The following is a 26,392-nucleotide window of genomic DNA, read 5'->3' on the forward strand; positions in this document are numbered from 1 at the left end:
AATCAGCTGCCTACAAACAGAGATGTAGTGAACTATGTGAGACCCTTGGCAGGGGATGGAAAAAGTGAGCGGACAGTCACTGCATGTTTACGTGAAGCAGCGGAAGCGGTGGTTGCAATGTGGTCGAGTGAGGACATACCAACGATACAAATGCACAATGTGGTTCGGAAGGTAAAGCAAATCTACGAAAGATTTCGCCGATCGAACAAGGTGCCCAAAAGAATGCGGGAGGGACAAACGAAACAAAGTCTTTCTGAAGCGAGTCTGTTTCGTAAGCTTTTTGACATCGCCCGCTGCCGCTGTAAAGATCTACGCAGCTGTACCTGTCCACTTTAAAACCGGGTACCGCCAGCGGAAGTAGCATTCCTTCGAGACCAGAGAGGAGTTCGGAAGATGAGACTGGGTGGTGTGGACTACGAGGAGACGAGGAAACGACGTAAGACTGCGAGCCTTAGAATGAGACGGGAGCGGAACGAGGGGAGGGGCGACGTGGGTCAAGCAGGTCCTTCCCACCTCCGTACCTATCCCAACGGCGTCAATATCGACGAGACAGGCCAGGTAGACTCATCGGCAACGACCGACACCAACGACAGCAATGAAGACGTCCCAAGTGAATTTGAGATGAAGGAATGCATCAAAGACTCAAACGATGATGATATGACAAACACTGCACTGGCAGCTGACTGACAGGTATGGTTTATCCAACCGTGCTATAGCGGCCGTCATCAACGGTTTTCAGATGGATATCGGTCGCGTAGCGAGCGGCAAAACAGAATTGCTGGTCGACCCGAAAAAGTATGGAGAGAAAGATGCCGGGTGAGACAAAGTACAGTGGCCGCGCGGGACCAACAACACAGCGACGCTGAGCTCAAGGCCATGTACTTTGATGGAAGGCATTATCAAACTAACACAGGCCGAGGCGGCTACAGGGCAACTGAGGAACATGTGGCTAACATGTAGCAGAACCAGGAAACGAATATCTCTCCAACTTTACGCCAATTTCGGGTAAAGCCATTGATCAAGCCAATGAGCTGATAAACGTTGCCACTCTGGCTAATAGGCTGCGATGGCGCGGCTGTCAATACGGGCAGATCTGGTGGAATATGCCGACTTTTGGAGCTTATTCAAGAGAAAACGGTCCGATTGGTTTGTTTGCCAGCTGCACTCGAATGAGCTTGTACTCAGGGAAGTGTTCCAGAACTTGGACGGCAATACCAGTGGACCCGAATCATTCACGGGGCCGTTGGGCAAGGCAGCCGGCGCCTCCGTGCACCGTCTTTATCCCGTGAAGTTCCGACCGGTGAGCGGCCCAGAGCTGGAACTGCCGGACAATATCATCGCCGACCTCAGCAGCGACCAACTCCTGCCGTATCAGTTCACCAGAGCCGTGCGGACGGGCAACATCTCCGCAAAGGAGGCCTGCAAGAAAATCGGTCCCCTGAACCATGCAAGGTAGGCAAATGCTAATTCAGTTGAATTCATTTTGCTATTGAATGGCAAAGATGCATCTTTTCTGTGTAACCGTTGTCTAAATAGAGGATACTGTCTCGTTTGCATTGCTTACATCCGTATTCAGGGGCGGATCCAGGAAAACTCCAAGGGGAGGGTCATGAATCGAAGTGGTGCCCCTACCTATACCCAAAATTAAAAACTCATCGGATTTCGGCCACTTCATTTTGGTGGTGCCCTATTTTCGTTTTTTGTTTTTTATATATTTTATTTTGTGTGTGTTGCCCCTGGCGGGCCTGTGGTGCCCCTGCTAGGCCGCAGGTGCCCCTGACAGGTTTGTGATGCCCCTGGAAGGACTGTGGTGCCCCCTGACAAGCCTGAAGTGCCAACAACAGGCCAGTGGTGCATCTGACAGGCCCATGGTGCCCCTGCGAGGCCGGTGGTGCCCCTGGCAGGCCAATACCCGTGCTAGGCCGCCGGTGCCCCTGGGCTCTGACAGGACTGTGGTGCCACTGATAAGCCTGAAATGTCCCCGACAGGCACGTGGTGCCCCTGACGGGCCAAAGGTGCCCCTGCGAGGCCGGTGGTGCCCCTGACAGGCCTGTGGTGCCCCTGTTAGGTCTTTTGTGCCCCTGACAGGCTTGTGGTGCCCCTGACAGGCCTGTGGTGCCCCTGACAGGTCCGTGGTGCCCCTGCTAGGCCTGTGGTTCCCCTGGCGAGCCTGTGGTGCCCCTGGCGGGCCTGTGGTGCCCCCGAGCCCCAAGGAGGGGGTCATGACCCATGTGACCCCCCCTTGGATCCGCCACTGTCCGTATTGACAGCGTCTGTCGACGCTAACAGGCGAAGACGCGCGCGGCTGGTGCTAGTGTCATCAAACGCATTACGCCAAACATGGAGACTGCAACGCCGGGCGCCACGATAAATCCCGAACTTCTTTCAGCCCGCGCCGATCGAATTTTCGATGCATGGAAAAAAGAACTGCACCAATGGGCTTCCATAGACACAGGGACAAGGAAAATCAGCGGAAGCGCTTGATCTGTTTCTAGTGACACACCCTAGCGGGCACTATATATTGACAAATGACAATCGCCGGCACTCCACTAACACCCGCTCCGTGCTTCTATCAGGATACTGAAATCCTTCTCCTCCACGCCGCAACTCTCCCTCCGGGCTGGACAGGCAACTTTATCCCATGCGGGCTGCTCCCTTGGAGCGGCACCGCTGCTCCCGAGGGAGCGCACCCCGTAGCCGGGTGCAGTGAGTACCTACCTTGGGACTGGGTGGCCTGTCCTCGGACGGGCTCAGCCCCGGCGACTCACTAGGGTGCCTGCCCAGACCAATGTCTCCCCCTAATTCCTATCATCCTTCCGGCTCTGAAATGGTCTCGTCAGACCGAAAGGGCCTACCTAACCCAACAAAACAAACAAACAATCAAACAAACAAACAAACACTCCACAAGCACAGTAGTGGCTGTGACTTTCGTACATTTTAAATCCTACTCCTGTCCCCCCGCGGAGTCCCTATTGCACTGAGACTTAATGCAACGCTGGAAACGAGCCGGGTCAAGTTCGATCCCAGCCGGTGGAAGTTTGAAGTTCGACACTAAAGAGTCGAAGGCGCTACTCGCACAATGACGACCATGATTTACCTACGGGGATTAAAGGTAGTGTGCCACCTTCCAATGATTTCCCATTTTATTTTTCCTAGGATAAGAAGTTTCTGTTTTTACCTAATATCGCAAAAGAAATCAAAAATGGGCCTAAAATAGTGCTTTTTTCGCCTAAAAGTTTATCGGTTTTTCGATATGTATAACAACTGTAGTAGGCTGACCTGCAAACAGGCGTCGGCAACAATCACGAATGCGGCGCACATGTGACAATAAGCAAAGGTCATTATAGAGTTACGACGTACGGATGATGAGTTATCAGCTGTCTAATCGTAGACAACACAATGTCGAATTTAAACTGTAAGCCTGTATTGGTATTGTTTCTTTAATTTGGCTGCCGAACATTAATTTATGGTTTGAAATAGTATTTTATGTAAAATAATTGATATGAAACAGCCGTCTCTAAAGTTATGACCCCATCTCATCACATGAAAGTGGCAGAAATGACAATGATCAGCTGACGCATTTTTCTTGGCCGAAGTCAGAGCGCACGGCCCGACGCACCACCACCGCACCACAAAGTATGAGCAGAAGCCACCTGCGGTAGACCGCGCCCAAAGCCAGGGCCCCGGTAACGTGAGGTAGCCGAGTCGGGGCAGCGTGCGCTGACCCAAGCCGGGGCCGCGGCTTTGGGCGCGGTCTACCGCATCCCCGGGCAGCCCCGGGCTATCACATGACACCGGGAAAACGCGCGGCCCCGGCTTGGGTCAGCGCACGCTGCCCCGACGCGGCTACCTCACGTTACCGGGGCCCTGGCTTTGGGCGCGGTCTACCGCACCACCTAACAGGGGTGTTCGAAACCGCAGGAGATGATGATGAACGGGTTTATCGAAACTTGATTGGATGAGTGTTACGGGCGGCTGTGACCGCCCGTTGTGGCATGCCTGGCGCCGCCCGTGGCGCCTCCCCGGCTGGCCGCGCCCGGCGCCGCCCCTGCCGCGTGGCCCTCGGGCGGGGTCGAGGGCTGGCGCTGGCTGGGCGGTCGGCGGCCCGGGAGAGGCAGGGAGACCGTGGTTACGAGCGGTTGGCTCTGTGGTTCTTGTTTGGGCCTCTGCCGATAATACAGTAAAGCATCGAGTCTGAGTGTGTTCAGCTCCCGCAATATTTGGCGCGGTCGGTAGGACTGCAGAAGACGACAAAGGGTGAGTTCATTAATTTCATTTGATGATATTTATTGAAATTTAGTTCATGAATGTTGATTATCGTAACTAGTCTGTGCTCGACAAAAAGCGGGCGGTTTGCTCGAAAATAGAACGCCGATATTTTCTGTTCTGAGGGGAACGTTAGGAATAAGGCGGTCCGCCTGGGTGCAGTTTTGAATAATTTGGTGAATTGTTTCCGCTGGCCATGGATTTCAACGACACTATTTTGGTATCGCGAACCCCTCGTTTTGCGGGTATAGAGACAGATGATTGGGAGCGGTGGATATCTCGTTTCGAGTCGTTAACGGTGGGACTCGGAGACGTTGAGCGAGTTAAGCGGCTGTTGCCTCTGCTGGATGGCGTCGCACTCGATTATGCGCATTCGCTGTATCAGGGTGACAGTTCGTACTCTGAGATAAAGTCAGGACTTGGGGTCCGGTTTGGTCGGTTAATCGAGCCCTTACAGGCGCAGGCCGAGCTGGGGCGCGCCTCCCAGTCGCCGGGGGAATCAGCTGAGAGCTTCGCTGACCGTATTAAGAGACTGGGGCGGGCTGCGTTCCCTCATTCTACCGGTCCGTCAGGGGAGGGAAAAGGTCCTGAGGAAACGTATGCAGAGAGGGCGTTCGTGATGAAAACTCTGACGAGTCGGTTCATATGTGGACTTCGGGATGAGTGGCTCCAGACGAAACTGTGCCACCGTAATCCTGAGTCACTGTCTGCGGCTGTAGCGGTGATCCGAGAGCTGCATAAACGCCAGGAGGTCGTCCAGGCGGTACGCGCTGCTAACCCATCGACGCATACAGGTACTGGGCCCCTTCCCCTGGGTGCTGTAGCGTCAGCTGTTCATGCAGAGGTAGGAGGTGGGTCGCAGCAGGATGCAAGGATAGCTCAGCTGCAGCAGGAGATCGGCCAGCTGCGGTCTTCGTTGGAGGCGTTCGCCGTTGCCAAGACGGACCACCTGCCTGAGGCTGTCAAATGTTACGGGTGTGGTGCCCCCGGCCATTTTCGGCGTGACTGCCCGGTGGTACGCCGTGGTCAGCCGAGAACTGGACCGAGAGCCACCAGGGTGAAATGTTTTTCGTGCGGGCAGGAGGGTCACATTCGGAGCAACTGTCAGTCGGCTGTACAAGCTGCCACCCCGCTCCAACCGTTTTGTTTATTCTGTGGCGAGGCTGGGCACTGGATGGCGGCATGCCATTCTCGCCTGCAGCAGGGGCCTCCAGCAATGGGTGGACGTCGGGGGCTGATGTCGAGGGAAGCCCTTCCATCTGATAAGCCGGCGGAAAACTAGGGGCAGCTGGCCCTGTGGGACAAGAGCCGGCTGCGTGTATCCAGTCCCGATTAACTGCAACAGCCATTCGAGTCCACTTGGGCAGCCTCGAAGTATGGGCGCTGGTCGATTCGGGTGCCGACTTTTCCATGGTCAGGGATGGGCTCCAGCAGCGGGTGAAAACGGAACTGGCTTGTCAGGCCACCACCCCGACGCGGTCCGCGAAGGGAGCTGGTGGTAGCCCCCTGAACATCGTTGAGGTGCTCCGTGATGTCCCTATCCAGGTGGAGGAGGAGTCGATTGTGTGCCCACGACTGGCTGTGGTGTCGGGGCTGGTCTATGACGTGATCCTTGGACGTGACTTCTGTTGCCAAAACAGAACTATCATTGACGATGAGAAGGGGGTGATCCGTATGAAAGGGATGACGATTCCACTTCCAACATACCCTGAGATCCGTCCCCCGCGGGCTAGAGTCATTCTTGGCGATGCAGTAACACTACCAGGTCGTTCGGTAACAACGGTAGCAGCAGTGGTGCAGCGACTTGATGGCCAGGGACCTTTTGTGACGTCAGCAGGCTCGGTAAGTGGGATGATGGAGCCAAGCCGCACGGCGGAGCGTGAGGATCTATTGATTCCACGGGCTGTGGTGGTGATCGCCTCCAATGGCACCATACCTATCCGGTTGACGAATGTCGGAGCGGAGGGCGTCCGTCTCTTGAAGGGCTCTGATGTCGGGACGTTCCTTGCGTTTGGGGGCGGTGAAGACGCCCTGTGTGTTTTGTGTCCCGGGGCAGACTGTGCCGATTGCAATGTGGCGAGCTGTGGAGATGGAGGTAATCCATCTCATGATCCTGGAGAGGTGGAACCGGAGGTGCAACAAGCCCTGTCACCAGAACTGACAGACTTGAGTGAGAGAGGTCGTAACAAACTACGGGGTTTATTTGAGACCTACAGTGACGTCTTCAGTAAAAGACCGGGAGACATTGGTCGTACAGGTGTGACAAAACACAGGATTGACACGGGGGATGCAGTCCCAGTCAAACAACGTCCACGACGGATACCCATGAAAGTCCGAGACCAGGTAGAGAAACAAAAAGAAAAGATGTTACAGGATGGTGTCATTGAGGAAAGCGAAAGTCCGTGGTGTTCGCCGGTCGTGTTGGTGCGCAAGAAAGATGGATCCTTCCGCTTCTGCGTCGACCTGAGGGCTGTGAACGCAGTGACGAAGGGCTTCGCCATGCCGCTCCCACGAATCGACGACTCGCTCGATACCCTGTCAAGGGCGAGGTGGTTTACCACGCTGGACATGGCCACAGGGTATTGGCAGGTTGAACTGGCGGCTGAAGATCGAGAGAAGACGGCATTTTCGACTGGAAAAGGCCTCCATCAGTTCAGAGTCATGGCAATGGGTCTCAAGAACGCCAGCGGCACTTTCCAGAAGATGATGGAACTGATTCTCGCAGGCCTTGACACCAAAAGCTGTTTGGTGTACTTGGATGACGTCATCTTGTTCAACAGGACCGAGGAAGAACATCTGGCTACCCTGCAGGAGGTACTCCTGAGGATTCAGCAAGCTGGGCTGAAGCTAAAGGCACAGAAATGTCGATTCGCACGCAAGGAGGTGACTTTCCTTGGACATCTCGTCTCCGAGGAAGGGATACGTCCAGATCCGCATAACGTGGACAAGGTCCTGGCCTGGCCGCAGCCGTCATCTGAGGAGGAGATGAAAAGCTTCTTAGGCCTGTGCGGGTACTACGCGCGGTTTATTCAGGGGTATGCCGCGATTACAAAGCCACTTAGGGACGCCGCAGTAGAGGAGGGACGAATCAGGTGGTCCGAACCGATGCGCATTGCATTCGAGCTGTTGAAGTCCACTCTGTCCTCGCCTCCCGTACTGGCTTTGCCAACAGGTGAAGGGACGTTCGTCCTGTATACAGACGCATGCAACTCTGCTGTGGGTGTGGTGCTGGCTGAACGCATTGGAGATGAGGAAAAGGTGATCGCCTATGAGAGTAAGGCACTCACAAAGCAGCAGACGAGATGGCCGACTTACGATAAGGAACTCTGGGCGATCGTTCATGGCATCAGACATTTCCGTCAGTACACTGTTGGTGCCAGATTTGAAGTGGTGACCGACCACAAGCCGCTGGCAAACATACCGACATCGATCGCAGCAGAGCGAGACGGCACAGGACGTCGTGGTCGATGGGCGATCGAGCTGAGTTCTTTCGACTTCAATGTTCGGATCCGCAGCGGTCTGGCCCACGGGAACGCTGATGCGCTGTCTCGCAGACCACCAGATATGGCGTCTGCGGTCCGATCTGGTCAAGCCCAAGGCCAGGGGTGGTGTCCCGGTCGCTCTGTCTCAGAGAGAAGAGATAGAACGGAGACGGTGGGGTCAGTAGTGGGCGGCTCGCCCGCGCCGACGGAAGGCGGTTCGCCTGAGTCGGTTGTGACTCTTGTAGCTCCAACTGCTGTATTCTCAAGGCTTACGCAGGAACCGGCTGCTGTATCAGTCGCTGTGTCACAATCAGTCCAAGAACGGACCCTCCCTCCAATCGCCCAGGCGCAAGCCAGTGACGCGACGCTGTCGGCTCTCCGAAGAGCACACGAGAGGAAGGAGAAGCCAAGGCCTGCAGCGTTCGCTGGGTGGGGAGTGCTGCGAAAACACTGGAGTAAGGTGCGCGTCATGAATGGAGTAATCGGCATTGCCTCGGGTCGACAGTTCCAGGCGGCGGTGCCTCAAACTGAACGGGCCGAGATCATCCGACTGGCGCATGATGATCCATCGAGCGGGCACATGGGTCGCAGACGGACCATCGCCCGGGTGAAGGCTCGATTCGTCTGGCCGGGGATGAATGAGGACATCCGGAGCTTCTGTGCCTCGTGCACGCCGTGTCAGCGGCGGTACAGACCGGCACCCAAAAGACGAGCACCGATGGTTACCGAGGTTACCTCACGACCCTTCCAGAGAATAGCCATGGACATCACGGAGATGCCTGTGTCGAGAAGAGGCAACCGATATGTGCTCGTGATCATGGATTACTTCTCAAAGTTCGTACGAATCTTCCCGATGCCGAATCAGAAGACAGAAACGGTGATGGAGGCACTCCTTCACTGGGTTCAGGAGCTTGGTGTTCCCGAGAGGCTTCACACAGATCAGGGCGCTCAATTCGAATCTCTGATGATGCGTGAGCTGTATCAGAGGCTCGGCATCCACAAGACTAGAACAACGCCTTATCATCCTGAGAGCGACGGGATGGTGGAGCGCTTCATGAGGACCCTGAAAGACATGGTGTCGAAATACATCGACAGCCAGGGCCTTGACTGGGACGAAAGTACCAGATCATACGCCATGGCCTACAATTCTTCCCTCCACGAAACCACCGGTCACACACCTTTCTACATGATCCATGGCTTTGAGCCTCGGTTGCCTCTGGATGTAATGTACGGAACCGATGAAGTCGCAATACCAGCTGAAACCTTCCTGAACAAACGGCTGAAGAACATGAAGCGGGTCTTCGCACAGGTGAGGAGAGCCTCCTCCCAATCAGCTGCTCGAATGGCGGTTCGCCATGACAGCAAACTCAATTTTACCGCGTACCCAACGGGCTTGAAGGTGTGGGTACGAGACCACACTGCCGCTGTGGGAGGAAAACCGAAGCTGGGTCTGCCGTTTAAAGGACCGGTGACCATCGTCGAGAGAAGAGGCACACCGGGGGAGGAAGTTACCTACCGGATACAGGACGTCCGCGGCAAGACACGCGTCGTGCACCACAACGACCTCAAGGAGTTCATCCCTCGTCGGACCGACTTGCGGCCAGTTCAGGATCCGAGTGGTCCAAATGGACGTGGTGAGGCCGTGGGGGTGGATCCCGTGAGCGACTGTGGTAACGAGCATGGCGTTCTGCTCGAGGTGCCGCTAATGCACTTACTCGGGAGAGCTGGCCCATCTGGTGATGTGGGCGTCGCTCAGAGGGGAATGTTGCCGCCAATGTCATACGTGACCAGATCAGGCCGAGTGTCGCGACCACCTGAAAGGTTCCAGGCGGGACTATGAGTGTGGTGGAGGTGGTGAAGGCTGTGATTGTGTATATAGTTGTAATGTAAATAGCGTGTCGTAAGTGTCGCATTGTTCAATGTATGATTGTTTCCGTGAGGGGGGAGGGGTGTTACGGGCGGCTGTGACCGCCCGTTGTGGCATGCCTGGCGCCGCCCGTGGCGCCTCCCCGGCTGGCCGCGCCCGGCGCCGCCCCTGCCGCGTGGCCCTCGGGCGGGGTCGAGGGCTGGCGCTGGCTGGGCGGTCGGCGGCCCGGGAGAGGCAGGGAGACCGTGGTTACGAGCGGTTGGCTCTGTGGTTCTTGTTTGGGCCTCTGCCGATAATACAGTAAAGCATCGAGTCTGAGTGTGTTCAGCTCCCGCAATATGAGCCTATCGGTAATAGCGATTTCAGTGTGTGCATTTATTGTTCATAGTGGTGTGAAATGTGGTTGGGGTACGACCGACAACCCGTCGGGGCGAATTTTGCACTGGGGTACTCAAAATTTGAAGAATTTAAGACGTTTCCATGAGTTTTGAAGGTATGGATAAGTTCTAAAAATCCGGTTCTCCTTATCTGGGCCATTAACTCCATACGGTCCAGGAAAGCTGGCACACTACCTTACAGATACAGTAATTACACTAATACACAGATTACACTAAGATACAGATGCAAACCTTAGCCACTACGGATAGGCACCTCGTCTTATCTTCAGCAATGGCCTGTACTGGTACCTACCTATATAATAGAAGACAATGATTAGTTATAAAATTAGTCCTCCAAACGTATATGATGTATGACTAATCCTATAGGTAATTAACCTGAACTGAACCAGGGCGCTGGGACAATCGTAATCGATATCGAGACAGGGTGGGGTGGGGGGACATCACAACAATTCCAGGAAAACTACCGAGAATTCGACCAACTCCGACTCAGCAAAGGTCTAGTGCGACTCGATCCACAGACCTGATTCTCAGGCCTGCTGCTGAACTAACATAGGTACGGCTGTGCAGGCCGCACTGCCACTGCCCACTAAACATCCCGTGGTCCTTACATCTGAGCCATGGTCATTCGGTCGGAGCTTGGTCGGACCAGGGGCTCCGCCACGGTTTTGGGATTGGGGGGGTCCGACCGAAAACACAAAACCTCGCTGGAGGATCCAGGGTGGGCATTTTGGGCGAATTCATCCTCCCCCCTGCAGCTCCCGAAGATGATGAAAAATTGCCGCTTTTTCTAGAGCTCAAAGAAAACTTAATAATTTTATCGGGATAATTTTGCTTTGAGCCGAAAAACCAAGGCTCAATTTGCACAAGAAATCGAAAACCGAGAAGCGGAGCCCATTGACACCGACATGGCGGCCTCTCAAATCAACGTTTTGAGCAATGGAGGGCGCTGTTGCGCGCTCTAAGGGCGGTGTTAGCCATCAGACAGCGCATTAGGCTCTCAGCGACTGGCATGCGCTTCAGCTTGGGAACTCAGGGACCTTCATAGGCGCTCAGATATCTATGTAGGCTCTTAGCTGCCAGTGCCGGGTCCTCCAAGGCCGTAGTTAAAGGAAAGCGCAGGGCTTTAGGAGTCGTTGAAGGGATTTGAAAGCCCTGCCCTCATACATATAGCAGTATGGAGTCCTTCATGACATTCAGTCTCTGTGATCAGAGAGTGACCTACCTCGACCTGCAAATGGATATCAAGAATCAAAGGTCAGGTTATGCAAGGGATCCTGTAAGAGTTGTGATTTGTAGACGTATCTCTACCGACCTGCATTCAGAGTCCTGTGCAGATTATTGCAGATTACCTCAGAATGGTGTGAGGCTGCTTAGACTAGTACGGTGCTTGACAGACCGGCTTAACCCCCTTCCCCCAACACTATCGGTTGACCTCACATGGAGAAAGGATTCTCAGATCGCTTTGAAGCTCTTTTGGGGCGGGTATTGTGTCTAGGTGTCCTGCAAACTGGACCTCTCTCACGAAATTATAGCCGAATTCTAGCATGCTGAGCTAATCCTATAGCAATCTTAACCCGCGCCCTGCTGGGGGGGGGGGGGTGTTTGAACACCCCCCTTGTGGTTTTTCGCGAATATCTCAAAAACGGCGGCGCGGAGCGCCGCCGTTTTTGGTACACCTTATCATACATCAATTCTACACATATTGTGAAAATTTCAGACCAAGGTCATTCAAGGTCAGGTCACCAGGTCACTTGAAGTGACCTCACCTCATAAAAAGTTTCAATGTCTGTCAAAGCTACACCGAGTGACCGATCGCTTTGAAGCTTTCAGCGATTGCTAAGAGCAATAGCATGTACAAAATGTATATCTCAGAATTTTGATATCGATGACCTAAGGTCAGGTCAATTTTGCGACCTCCCCATTATAAGTCAATGGGAGAAAATTGAAATGCGCCTCTTTTTGACGAAAGACATTATAAACACTCCCAAACACTGAATTACAAGTGGTTTAGACACACTGAACATGAAAATGGTGTCCGTGACCCCTGTTTATGCCCTGAGGTCATCTTAGGTCACGAATGGTATCTAACAGTTTTTCGCAAATAACTTTTGATAGAGGCATGCTAGAGCGATGAAAACGCCTTAGATGTGTTCAGCTCGACCATACGGATCGACTGATATGCAACATGACCCTTTCCGGTCAGGTCATGACCTTGACCTGAGGTCAAATTTTCAAGTTGACCTTTCAAGGTCAAGTTATAGTTCATTCGATGCGTCTTGACGAGAGGAACACGATGCCGGTAAAAGTAAGCTCGTACAAGGCTTGGGTCAAAAGTTATTGCAGAAAAACTGTTTCCGAAAAAATCGGCTATTTTTGCAGTTTTTGCCCCCTGCAGGCAAAACCGTTGACGTTAGGTCAAATCTGAGAGAATTACTCAGAAAGGGCGTTAATAGGGCTATCGAATGCGCTTTTTCGCGGCGCTGTAGCTCTATTGGTTCTCGAGTTATGCGTTGGCTTCTTGGAAATTGTCGACATTCGACCTGGAAATCGGCGAAATTTTGCCTTCAATGACCTCTGGTGACCTGACCTTTGACCTGACCAAAAAATTGACTGAAGTGATTTCCTCATTATTTTTGACGCTCTTTCGAACGCCGCCTTCCGCGTATCGCTACGTGGCCCAGGAGCCGAGTTAGAAGGGGGGGGTGTTCAAACACCCCCCCCCCCCAGCAGGGCGTGGAAATCCAGGACCCCCAGCCGGGCGCGGGTTAACCCTATTAGTGGCAGGCTCCTGGCTACCCCTATTAGTGGCAGGGGGGGGGCTGTTTACGACCCCCCCTGATATCTCGAGATCTAACGGGCCGATTTTCAAAATTCAAACGGCATTCGATTTCGCTCAACATGATCTACATTTCTCAAAAATAAAAATTAAAAAATGTCAATAGGGGGTAGAGGGGGGTAAAAACGGGCAAATTGCAGATACATTTTAGACTGTTTATCACGGCCAGGTTTCTGAACCAATCTTAACGCAACTTTTGCCGATCGATAGAGAATGAACCAGGAATTCACATGGATCCTAAAAATATGCATTTTCAAAAATCATAGGCGGATACAGATCATTGAGATTGGGGATACACAAAAAGTATAGTAAATAAGGTTTTTGTTGGTACTGTTTCTAAAAAGGGTGGCAATGGTCTTGTTATGTTACAATTTTCTTATGAGAGAACGACTACAATTGTATTAGTCATGTATAGGCGGTGTCAGGGCACCTATGTTGGGAGGTAAAACATAACCCCCCCTTTTTGGACGCCTGGATCCGCCTATTATAGCAAAAACGTGTCAAAAGAGGATGCACAATAACTTTGTATATGTTATCACATGATACCTTTCATTCACTGTTCGTAAGACTGGTGCATACAGTTATAATACATCAGCATCGTGATCTTCGCCCAAATGACTCGCTTCACGAATAGGACCCCCCAATTCCCAGTGCTCTGGAGCCGCCCCTGGTAAAGTTACGAACTTGAAATTTTCAGGGAATGTGCCCAATTTAGTTTTAGGAAAAGTCAGAAAATTTCAGCATCGTAGCTTCAGCGGTTTTGGAGATATTCCCGAAAAACCTGAGGGGTGGATGAAAACAACCCCCCCCCTGCCACTAATAGGGTTAAACGCATTCATTTTAATAACAAAATGGCAGAATAATGACACTCCCGTACCTACTAGGTCGGCGAGAGTTAAGCGCTTCGTGTGTCACATTTTTAGGGATCTGTACATTTCTAGATCTTAAATTCCTTAGCTTTGCGACTGTCAACACTGCACATTCTAAATTATTCAACACATTCTGTGAACGATTTAGTCATTCTTACGCGAAAACAAGCTTATAGGTATTCGGAATATTGGGGGGTACTGTACCCCCCAGGTTAATTATTGAGGGGGTCCGGACCCCCGCGTACCCCCCTGTGGCGGAGCCCCTGGGTCGGACTGGTATAGCCGTCCATGTGAAAGGTTGCAAGCTGCAGCCAATCAGACCTCGTCCGGTAGAATAGACGCCGTGCTGCCTCCGGATGTGTGCATCCTGACCGCGCTGTCACCCGAGTCTCCTGACCCGGCAGTGTGGCGCGCCATCTGCTGAGCTGTGAGCGCTCCGCGCTGCCTGTCCGCTGGTCACTCGGTGCCTGTTTCAGCGGCTGGCACCATGGCTGCACTCGTGTCTGCGCTGCTGTGCTGTGCGTCTGTGGTGCTGCTGCACCTGATCACCATGGCGGACGTGTCTTCCGCCGCAGCCCTCAGTCCAGCCCAGCCCACCGTCACTGCACCCCCCAGCAGCAGCGCCGAGCCGAGCTCCACTTCTGCTGCTGAGTCCCCAAGAAACGGTAGTAGCGACGAGAAACGCCAACACGACTGGGACAAGGTGCTCAACATGTTCTTCGACCTGGTAACGAACAGCAGCAGCGCCGCATCTCGTCACCACTTTGCAGAGCTAAAGAAGCAGCTGTCCGACCTGTCCACCGGACTGCACCAGGACTCTCAGTTGTCGGCGCACAGCTCAGAGGCCATCGGCCGTCTTTTGGCTGGCTTCGAGGGCCTTCAGCAGCAGATACAAGAACTCCAGACGGAACAGAGCGGAGTGCAGAGCGAGATGGATGAGCTCCGAAGCAGCGTTGCTCAGATCCGGGATGTGGTGACTCAGATGATGCCTCTGCTGGTCTCTGTTCATCGGCAGGTCCTGCTGTCCTGTCCGGACAACTGGAGCCGACACGGCGCCTCCTGCTTCCTCGCTCCTGCACAGAGCGTCACGTGGCACGACGCCAATCGCACCTGCGTCCAGAAGGACCGGCGCGCCCAACTGGCCTCCATTCATGAGGACAATGCCGACTTTATCCACCAGCTTCTCAGAGAGACCCAAGGATCCAACTTCTGGATCGGGCTGAGGCGGAGCTCTGAGGATCCAGGCTGGGCCTGGACGGACGGCTCCCCACTGGACCACACCGCCTGGCGGGCAGGGGAGCCCAACAACGTTGAGGGCGAAGAGAACTGTGTGCATGTGAACAAACGGTCACACGGTTTACAGGACTGGAACGACATCGAGTGCTCCCGACAGATGAAGTATCTATGTCAGATCACAACCCGTCAGCATAAGACGCCCTGGTAGCAAGGGCTGGAGGAACCCAGTGAAATGGTACCGTCATGTTCGTATCGTGTCTCATGCATTTATGTCGTGTCTACAACTGTCATCATGACTCTAGTCTCTAATACAGTCGCTTGACTTACTTGTAATTTGCAAATAGCTATTCGAATACGATTACGCGGACAATAATTGCCACAAGGACTCAAGGTCGAGTGTTGCCGCAACACTGTGGTGACCGATCCAGAGCTGGCTTGCTACTTCATATGTGAGGCACTTAAACGTTCTAACGTGCCAGCTTATTGACTTGTCAATGCCTGAGCCTGCCTGTGTAACAATAAGTCATTGTATCTGCTAGCATCTTTATCCGTGTTTCGGACTGCATGTTGATTGTTGAGTTAGCCGCACGCAATACAATTGCAATCAACTTGTCTGGACTTTATACGATTGCCAACATGCAGTGTTTGAGAGGAAACAAGCAATTTGGTTATCGGTGTGAAAAGTTTTCCTGGAATAATAGACATTAGTGACCACATTTTTGTCACGCCACCCATGTATGATGATTGATGCGTATTGGTAATTGAGACCTTTCACGAAACGAAGGAAACGCAGATACTATATAGGTATTAACCCTCGCCCGCACATGGGGGGGGGGGGTGGTTGCCACCCCCCCCCCCCCAGGTAGTCTTTCTGCTCTGCACTCAACATTTTTAGAGCTAGAAGGCTGATTTTTCGTATAGCTGCTCCTCTATCCTTTCTTGACGTCCACTGAAAATTTCAAGTGTCTGTGATTTGTGGTTTCGGAGATATGACCTTGTTTTTCAGGTCATGTCATGACCCAAATGGCCAATTCTCAACATCTTGCGTTGGCTATGGGCCTTGTGAGCTTTTGGCACCTTGATTTCGGCCTTTTTTGCCAGTCTTACCTCCCACCTATCATGGAACATGTTGTTCGACGATGTACAGATGTCAAGGTCAAGGTCAAAGTCAACCTAGGTCATCTAAGATAATTGCGTTTTAGGCAAGCGGAATTTACTTTTTGTGAAGTTTTTTTGACTGCATTTTTGGTAAAAGCTTCTCAGATCATGATTTCATGTAATATGGACACATAACCAATCGGTGCACACATCAGTATACACACAGACACACACAGACATACAAACACATATAATTGGCCTTGACCTAACTTGACCTGAAATGACCTCAGCAGCAAAAACCTGGTCGGGTAGTGTGACAAAGAGGTTCTAGCTGGCTTGGCACCAGAAAACGGCATCGTCATCGGTATATGATAAGCAGCGCACTTGATATTCAACGGTGACCCAAAACAGCAACATTTTTTAGTTTGACCTGACCTGGAAGGTCAATGACTGACCTGAGAAGGTAAAACTGGGTATCATTGGATTCGTCTCTTCCCAAAGAATCTTTTTGGTCTTTACCGCTAAGCTCTATCTCCAACAGGAACGAAATGGCGCGGGGGGGGGGGGGGGTGGCAACCCCCCCCCATGTGCGCTCTAGGATGGGAAAATGGCATGTGCGGGCGAGGGTTAAACCGCGAGTAGGTAAAACAAATCTTTTAAACGTCGAGACGATAGGCGAGACGTGTAAAAGACTTCTTCTACCTACGAGCGGTTTAATAATTTTATCCCGTATCGCCAATATGTTTCGGGAGCCTAAAGGTAAAAAATACATTTTATATAAAAAATATGACATAATTCAGACTAGACGAAATGTCTACTATTATTCGTCTAGACGTTAAACACAGGGGCTCCGCCACGGTTTTGGGATTGGGGGGTCCGACCAAAAACACAAAACCTCGCTGGCGGATCCAAGGTGGGCATTTTGGGCGAATTCACCCCCACCCCTACCCCTCACCCCCACCCCCACCCCACCCCCTGCAGCTCCCGAAATCGATGAAAAATTGCCGTTTTTCTAGAGTTCAAAGGAAACTTAACAATTCTATCGGGAGGATTTTGCTTCATGAACCGAAAAAACAAGGTTCAGTTTGCAAGAGGAGTCGAAAACCGAGAAGCGGATCTCAATGACACCGACATGGCGGCCTCTCAAATCAACGTTCTTAAGGAAAGGAGGCCGCTGTTGCGCGCTCCAAGGGCGGTGTTAGCCATCAGACAGCGCATTAGGCTCTCAGACTAGTATGGTGCTCGAAAGACCGGCTTACCCCCCCCCCCCCCCACACACACACACTATCGGGTGATCTCACATGGAAAGAGGGTTCTCAGATCGATTTGAAGCTCTTTTGGGGCGGGTGTTGTGTCTAGGAGGTGTCCTGCAAGCTGGACCCCTCTCACGAAATTATTGCCAAATTCTAGCATGCTAAGTTAATTCTAGCAATCTTAAACGCATTCATAGTAATAACAAAATGGTAGAATAATGACACTCCCATAAATATAGGTCGGCGATTGTTGAGCACTTCGTGTGTCACAACATCTTCGTGTTTCCCTACATTTCTAGATCTTAAATTCCTTAGCTTTGCGACCATCAACACATTCTAATTAAATTATTCAACACATTCTGTGAATGATTTAGTCATTCTAACGCAAAACAAGGTTACAGGTATTCGGAATATTGGGGGGTACTGTACCCCCCATGGGAATTATTGAGGGGGTCCGGACCCCCGCGTACCCCCCTGTGGCGGAGCCCCTGGTTAAACAAATCAGTTAAACGACAGCTGATAATTTCCTCTCTTATCACGCCTGAAGCAATTGTAAACACTGTCTCCGGTGCGGGATAAAAAATACATTAATGTTTCTCGAAAACAGTTTATGATGTTAAGAAATATTTACGTGGTTCGATTTACCCAATGAGCTTTGGAACTGGCACCTCACAAATCAAGAAGCACCTAGACATCAGCTTACAAACAGTTACCTATAACCAGCACCACAGCCCACAACCTTGAAACAAACCTCAGACAGACACTAGTTACACATTACTCTAGGGACAGAACACCGTCATCTCGCATGATGTGACGGTTTGGTCGTGTTTGTGCGCACTGCGCACCGTATTAACTATTTGTAACGACGACTGTGACACTGACATGTTCACATTAGGTAGGACCTGTGGCTAGTTCCTCCCTAGTTCCGTCCATACCGGTAGGACGCGTCCGGTCCGGCGCCGGAGGTGACGGATCCGCGGCCCTGCTCCCCTCCGGCGGCGTCCGGGAAGCGCGCCTCGCCCTCGTACTGCACGTCGGCCACGAAGCCCGAGTCTCCGTCCACGGCGTAGGAGACGGTCTGCAGCCGGCCGTCGGGCAGCAGCACGCTGTACTGGCCCTGCACCTGCTCGCCGTTGGACGCCTCGGCAGCGCCGTAGTCGTTACCGAACACGTCCAGCACGTCGTAGCTGAACGAGTACGGCTGCGGCGCCGGCGTCGGCTCCGGCCGCGCCCGGGCCAGCGCCGAGCCGCGCGCGCTGAGGGTGCCGCCGTACCGGGGAGTGTAGCGAGCGGCCGACCGCCGGCCGCCGCCTCCGCTCGACTGGGAGCTGTAGAGGCCGGCGGAGTAGCTGTAGCCACCGATGGAAGAAGCGCCAGAGTCTCCGGTTGTCTGGGAGTAATAGCCTCCGTTGGACTGGGAGAGGCCTCCGTTAGTCTGCGAGCTGGACCCTTCGTTAGCCTGGGAGTTGTAGGCTCCGTAGTTCTGGCCGGCCCTCCCGTTCTGCCGCGAGTAGCCTCCGTTGAGCGGTTTCAGTGCGGGCTCGAACGGCCTCCTGCGGGACTTGAGTCCGTACCCAGCTGAGGAAACTGCCGGTGTGTACTGGGACTGGGTACCGGCCGAGGTACCGTACCGGTACACCGAGGTACCGGACTGGTCGGCAGCGGCCACCGCGGCCAGCGCAGCGAGCACCAGGAACTTCATGCTGGAAGAGTGAGCCGCAGACGACTGTGTCTACTGGCTGGGGCATTGTATCTTTTATATCTGTGCAGTATGTGTGAGTCGTGGAAACACGGCCCAGTTGAGCAAAAGACGTGCACTACATTTGATCTCGCGTGGTTCGGTTGTCATTACCTACGGGTCATTTGACAGCTTGTTCACGAATATGAATAATCTGCACACGCCCTGGCTCGGCCTCGGGCAATCAGGATCCATGTCCCATAAATTTGCATCTGTATTTGCACGAGTAAGTGATTTTCGTTTCGCTGTGGGCGTTATTTCATGCACCGGTGGTTTATGAAATCCTAAATCAGCCGGCAGTGTCGCCACTGCCGCGAAGCTGGCAGGCAGGTTGGGCAGCGGGCAATCACTGCCCCCTTCCCCCCCCCCCCCCACATGATCACCAGCGGTCAGCGGACGCAGGACGGTATCACCAGCGGACACCGGACGCCGTCACCATTCACCAGAGAAGGCTTGGTGCCATCTGCAGCAGGCGCTGGTCGCCATCACTGAGACGTAGCGTAACCGATAGCTGCCATAATCGTAGGTATATAGGGGAGGAAAGGGGAATGCTAAGGGTATACATAGGCACTATGCACATATACTGTCCTCATACGGGCCTCATAACTCTTCAGGTGGAGATATCCGGAGTTCTTCCGATACACGACTTCTCGACTTAAATGTTTATCTTTCATTTTAGTAACGGGTTACACTGAGGGAAAATATTAATTAACGTGTTATTTGTTGATTATTGATTAATTAAAGGTGAGCTATGGGTAGTTTGAGCATACCTAATTATGAATATTATGATGTTAGAAAATGACCTTATGCTCATGATACAATGACATGATAGTAGGTATGTAAAATAAGTCCAAAAAGTATTATGACAATATTTATCTAATTGTTAATCAGTGATATTGGAGCATTCTATTGTACGCTGTTAAAATCTGTTATAGGTATGACCTGACTGTAATTTGTCAGCCAGAGATCTCACAAAAATGTTGCAAGCTATTTTGAAAGGATTTGAATTTGCTCATCGACAATTCCGAAAATGTACATTCTGAAGACGACGCAAGTCGAAATATATCATAATACTTTTTGCAATTATTTTACTATCATTTCATTGTATCATGAGCATAAGGCCATTTTCTATCATCATAAGATTATTGATTAACGTTAAAAATGATAATTGTGTATGTACCTTAGTGTAGCCCCAAAACTAAAACGAAAGATAATCATTTACCTGAGAAAGATATAAAAATGTCACTTTGTCGATTTACCTAATTGTAGGTCCATTGTCCCGAAAACCAATCCAAAATGCTAATCAGCAGGTCGAAATGCGAACGAATTTAATCAACGCGTTGGAAGAAAAGACGTCAAAGATTTACCCACCTACCTGATTAAATCAGCATCATACCAACAAGTGGTTAAACATTTTAGACAAAAATATTACCATAGATAACATGAATCATGATTCATATTAACATGATTCATAACATGAAACATGAATAACATGATTCATGTTATCTATGATATTACCTATGTAATAGATTTAAGTTGCAATTCCATTATACCCACAAGCAATAAAGGCTCTACTGGCTCTTCGAGACAGTAGTCTTATTTGAGTGCGCTTAAAAACACTAGCAAATCCAAGGGGGACATTTAGGGTATATACCAACTACCGATCCTCACAGCGCGGCGCCGGAAATCGATTAAATTTTATCGTCTTTTTTCTACAAAGGAAAGAAAATTCATCAACTTTTGGGCACAAATTTACGTTAAGCTGCACAGAGGTGCGTAAGGAGTCAAACCTAAGAATTTTGGAATTCGGAGACACTTTTCCAGGGGTATGCCTCTCCCCGCGATGACCGAGACCACTTTTATGGGTGGTCTCGGTCATCTATGCTATGGTGGTCTCACGCGGCGGCCGCTGGGCCTCCGCGCCACCCGCCGGCCGCTGGGGGGGGCATATAGTTGCCCCCCTTTACTTCTGCGACGATATCGTCGCAACGCGAAGAGATAGAGAAGCGAAACTTTGCACACATCTTCCTGAATACCTAGCCGAGGTTGTGTCTATATTTGGTGTTGATCCCATTTGAAATGACGTCACAGTGACGTCATATATGAAATTATAGATTTGCGACTCTCATATTCCTCACGATACATCAGATATATGGGACCGAATATAAAGGACCGATCACTATGCAACAGTCATTTTGTTCACCTGAGTAACGACCGATTTTTTTGAACTCATTGGGTGTCATTATAACCGAAATGGGCATTTGTTTTGATCTGAAAATGCTTTTCCGGTTTTCAGAGACGATTTTCGATTTTTGGCCCCGAAATTCGGTTTTTGGCCCACCGTGTCCGGTGTAGTTGAGTAATCGACTCGTGGTAACTTTCATCGCCTTTCCTATGCCACAAGCTTTTGAATGATATCCGGTTTTGCATATTTGCGTGTAAAAATAACCTCATAAATCTATGTTGAAGTAAGGAAATGTTGAAATTTTGTAAAATTTTGACATTTTTTTCGATTTCATTTCGAAATAGAGAAAAAACTAAAGACGCTATCCAAATTCGGAGCCCAGTTCCTTGAAGAGCATTCAATTTCCGTTCGGAAGGTACTATTTTAGTGCATTTTATCGGTTTACTGTGGCGTCCAGATTGAGTCACTGGAAAAACGGGCCCCCAGCCATTTCCATGACAACCTATGTGTTCAGTGCATGAAGAACCATTCTAACAAATGGAGGTACAGATCAAGATTCTGAGCAACAGGACTGCTCAAAAGTAAGTTCCTGCGTGTGACCCGAGGTCACAAGGGGTCAACAACATGACCTCAGTTGACCCCTCGTTGACCCTATGGCGTTAACATACCTTATCAGGTTTTAATGCCATGGGATGTGACCTACTATGCATTTCAGACCCCATGAGACCCTGTTTTTCGGCGATAATTTCTTCAATTTTTGTCCAATTAGCTTGACATTTTGGCAGACGATGTTTCAGCTCAAGCGCCAATTTTTGTCAATATGGTCTCATAACAAAATTGTGGTATCCTGAGCCGTCCCCCCTCCGACCGCGGCTGGAATCGCCCGTGACTAGGCCGGTGCGGCGGCCAGAGATGCGCATGCGTGGGCCGGCGCGGCGGCCGGAAGTGTGGGCAGTCGCCGCTGAGCCCTGGCCGCGTGGGCATGTGTCTGGGCGGGGAGCCGGCACGGGGGAGTCCCGTGCCGGGTGTGTCGGACTAATACAGAAGTGTGCCATTCCGAATCGCTCTCGGGCCAGGTGTCGCACAGCTGAGTGACGCGAGGCGAGGACAGAACCACGACAGAACAACCTGGCGACGGAATGAGATGTCTCGCGAGTGTTTAGTGCGCGGTGGCGGGCGAGAGCGGATGGGCACGGAGGACGAACGGTGAGATGCGTAGCGAAACGGTTGCTAATTGCTTAGTGCTTAGTTTTTTTTTCGCTGCTGCATTTGTTCGCCCGTCGCTCGGCGGTGACACACGTGCATGTTTTCACCGGATTTTGGCAGCGGCCATGTTGCGCGGTCGACGCGGTGGCTGGCGTCGGCGGGCTGCGCTGTGATTGGGCCGGCCGGTGGTGACGTAAGACTCTCACGGTGCGTGTGATTGGTCGGGACTCTCCGCTCGGTGACGTGACTGTGGCGTCACAGTCACGTGACTCCCCCGCCGGAGAAAGCGCGGGAACCGCCAGGAACCGGCAGCGGCGGCGCCAGGGACCGGCGGCCGGGCGGTGGGGGAGAGGAGAGGAGTGGAGTGGAGAGTGACGGCCGGGAGAGGAGAGGAGTGGAGAGTGACGGCCGGGAGACTGCCGGGATAGCGGCAACGGCCGGGAGAAGGCCGGGATAGCGGCGACGGCCGGAGTTCGCGGCGGCGGTCGGGGTGTTGTGATCGGGGCAGGCAGCTCAGCCCGGGATCAGGATGAACAGCACGGGACTGTCGATTCCGGCGGTGGAGCCGTTTCGGCAGGGCGACGACTTCGGCCGGTGGTTGCGCGGTGTCGAGCGTTACCTGTGTGCGGTCGGGGTCCAGGAGGCCGACCGGAAGTGTGCGGTGCTGTTGCACCTGGTCGGGCCGGATGTTGCCGACCTCAGCGAGACTCTGCCGGAGGAGACGAGCGAGACGGCCGACAGCTTCGAGCGGCTCACGAGGAAGCTGACGACCTACCTGTCTCCGGTCAGGAACGCGGTGGCAGAGCGCTCTCTGTTCCACGGGATGCAGATGGAGCCGGAAGAAGACCTGGAGAGGTTCCTGGGCCGTCTGCGAGCGCAGGTCGTGCGCTGCGGCTATGCAGCCACTGAAGTGGACCGGGAGCTGCGCGATCGGTGCGTGCTGGGGAGCCGAGCCGGTCTGCGGGCCAAGCTGGTAAAGCTGGCCGCCTCGAAGGGCGACGGTTTGACCCTGGCCGAGGTACGGCAGACGGCACGCGCGCACCGGGACATGGAGCAGCTCGGTGCTCAGCTGGGCGGCACGCGTTTGGCCGAGGCACCGGCAGCAGACGCTGAGGGAGCCGTCAATGCCGTGAGGTCGCCCCAGTCACGGCTCGGAACCTGCTTCCGCTGCGGTGCTGCTGGTCATTGGCAGCCCGACTGTCCAGCGGCGGGAGCTGTGCCGTGTGCCCGTGACAGCCGCTGTCCGGCTGGCCAGGCGGCTAGCGGCGGACGCAGCGGAGCGGCCGGAGAACACGGCCGGGGCGCGCCGGGCAACAGCGGCAGCGATGGAGGGCCCAGGCAGCGGCGATGCTTCAAGTGCGGCTCCACCGGGCACCTGAAGGCGGCGTGTCCGCAGCGGCGGGTGCGGCTGGTGGCTGCGGAGGAGGAACAGACGGACGGCGACGGCGACGCGTGGCTGGTGAGCTCAGTCGACGGCGACGCGTGGCTGGTGAACTCAGTCGAAGCCAGCGCCGCGGAGCCGGAAATGAAGACGGTGACGGTGAACGGCCAGCAGCTGACCATGGTCGTGGACACGGGGAGCCCGGTGTCGCTGGTGAGCGCGGAGACAGCGCGGCAGCGGGGGCTTCTGCAGCTGCTGGACCCGTGTGACCTGCGCCTGACCTCGTTCACAGGTCAGGTCATTCCCTTGAGAGGGGAGGTGCGGGTCAGCGTCACGGCGTCGGGAAGACCCGCGACCTGTCTGCGGCTGGTGGTGACCGGGTTGGGACCCCACCGCCCGCTGATGGGACGCGAGTGGCTGCAGGCGCTTGGTCTGATGACGTCATCGGCTCGGGTGTGCCGCGTGCAGCCGGCGCGGACGCTCGAAGGCGTGCCGGAGAGACACTCAGCTGTCGTCGACGAGGAGCTGGGACGCATCCCGATCAGGGGAGGACTGCGGCTGAAGTCGGACGCCAAGCTGATGTACCGGCGGGCGCGCCCGGTGCCGCTGGCGCTGCGACACGCCGGTGGAGGAATCGGACGCCGGGACACCGGCGGGAGCAAGGAACGCCGGGAAGACAGCGGGCGCCGGGATGCTGGTGGACGACGGGATGACAGCGGGCGTCGGGACGCTGGTGAGCGTCGGGGCGCTGGTGATCGTCGGGACATTGGTGGGCGTCGGGGCGCTGGCGAGCGCCGAGACGCTGGTGGACGCCGGGGCGCTGGCGAAGCCGGCAGGCGCCGGTACGGCGGCGAGAGCAAGGGGTGCCGAGACGACAGCGGGCGCCGGTGCGCTGGCGGAGGCGGCGGGCGTCGCGGCGATGGCAGGCGTCGGGGCTCTGAGGGAGCCGGAGGCCGCGCGGGTGACCTCAGGATCGGAGGTCGCGCTGGTGAACACGAAGGAGTCGGCGGCGCCGGGAGCCAAGTCGTTTGCGACTGCGGCAGAGCCGGGAGCGGAGTGCGTCGGGACGGCGGCGGCGCCGGGAGGCGAGTCCGTCGGGACCGCGGTGGCGCTCGATGCCACTATGCAGCACTCCGAGGCAGCGCGGAGCGGCAATGGACGGCAGCCGGCATCCGAGGGAGAACGTTCGGAGTCGGAGCGGAGGTGTGGGCCCGTTGCTACGGAGGGCCACAGAAGTGGGTCCGCGGCCGGGTTGTGACGCGGACCGGACTCGTCTCGTACGAGGTGGATGCCGGCAGAGGCAGTCTGTGGTCGCGCCACTGCGACCAGCTCCTGTCGGCGGCGCCAGGCAGCACCGCTGCGGCCGGCGAATGCCGTGAGGAGGCGGAGCTGCGGAGCCGGCGGACGGAGGTGAATCCGTGGAGCCGGCGGGCGGCGACGAATCCGGGGAGCCGGCGGATGGCAGCGGATCCGGGGAGCCGGCAGACGGAGGTGAATCCGTGGAGCCGGCGGACGGCGACGGACCCAGGGAGCTGGCGGACGGAAGACCCGACGCTGTCAAGTCGGCAGACGGCAGAAGAGACGAGCCGACGGGCGACTGAGGGGCCGGAGCGGCCGAGTCGGCGGACGTCGACAGTGGCGAGCCGTCGGACGGCAGAGGAGACTGAGCTGTCGAGTCGGCAGACGGCGGCGGAGACAGAGGAGCCGACAGAGGAGACGGGCCGGCGGACGACGGAGGAGCCGGTGCCGTCGTGTCAGCAGACGGAGGCAAAGGCGAGCCGTCAGACGACGGAAGAGTCGGACGGTCCGAGCGGACGGACGGCGGTGGAGACGAGCCGGAGGCTGACGGACGACGGAGGAGCAGGGGCCATCGGGCCGACGGCGGACGGTAGAGGCGAGCTGGCGGGAGGCGGAGGAGCCGGAACCGGAGAGCCTGCGGGCGGCGGAGGAGCCAGTGCTGGTGGGCCAGACTTCAACGGACTAGCGTCGGAGGCGGAGGCCGGACCGACCGGTCGGGCTGGCAGCCCACGGCGCCGCGCGCAGCCGGGCACTCCGCGCCGCTCGACGCGCAGAGGTGGTGCCCACAGTCGGAAGTGTCTGTGTGGCGGTGTGTAGTTTTTTATGCTGATGGGCACTGTTCGGCGCGCAGTGGTCTCGCTCGATTGAGTCTGTGCGGCGGGATCAAGTTGTTTTCTGTGTGAGCAGTTTTCGTTTCATTGGTTCTTCTCTTGAGAGTTGCATTTGTGTTTATGTAAAGGGGGGTGAGGTGTGGTATCCTGAGCCGTCCCCCCTCCGACCGCGGCTGGAATCGCCCGTGACTAGGCCGGTGCGGCGGCCAGAGATGCGCATGCGTGGGCCGGCGCGGCGGCCGGAAGTGTGGGCAGTCGCCGCTGAGCCCTGGCCGCGTGGGCATGTGTCTGGGCGGGGAGCCGGCACGGGGGAGTCCCGTGCCGGGTGTGTCGGACTAATACAGAAGTGTGCCATTCCGAATCGCTCTCGGGCCAGGTGTCGCACAGCTGAGTGACGCGAGGCGAGGACAGAACCACGACAGAACAAAAATATCAAAATTTAGAGCAC

At 54.4% G+C, this 26,392-nt stretch overlaps 1 protein-coding gene across 1 annotated transcript in view; it reads left to right on the forward strand.

Annotated features, from left to right (window-relative positions):
• The window catches only part of LOC122394475 (low affinity immunoglobulin epsilon Fc receptor-like), an 18,287-nt gene extending 2,723 nt beyond the window's left edge, over window positions 1-15,564 (forward strand). Inside the window, exon 2 of the mRNA XM_043391362.1 lies at window positions 14,123-15,564. Coding sequence (XP_043247297.1) covers window positions 14,206-15,162 — 957 coding nt within the window. The 5' untranslated portion in view covers window positions 14,123-14,205 and the 3' untranslated portion in view covers window positions 15,163-15,564. The remainder of the gene's footprint in view (window positions 1-14,122) is intronic.
• The last annotated feature ends 10,828 nt before the right edge of the window (window positions 15,565-26,392 follow it).

Source organism: Amphibalanus amphitrite, unplaced genomic scaffold (assembly GCF_019059575.1).
Source record: "Amphibalanus amphitrite isolate SeventyFive unplaced genomic scaffold, NRLGWU_Aamphi_draft 000594F_arrow, whole genome shotgun sequence".
NCBI classification, from domain to species: Eukaryota; Metazoa; Arthropoda; class Thecostraca; order Balanomorpha; family Balanidae; genus Amphibalanus; species Amphibalanus amphitrite.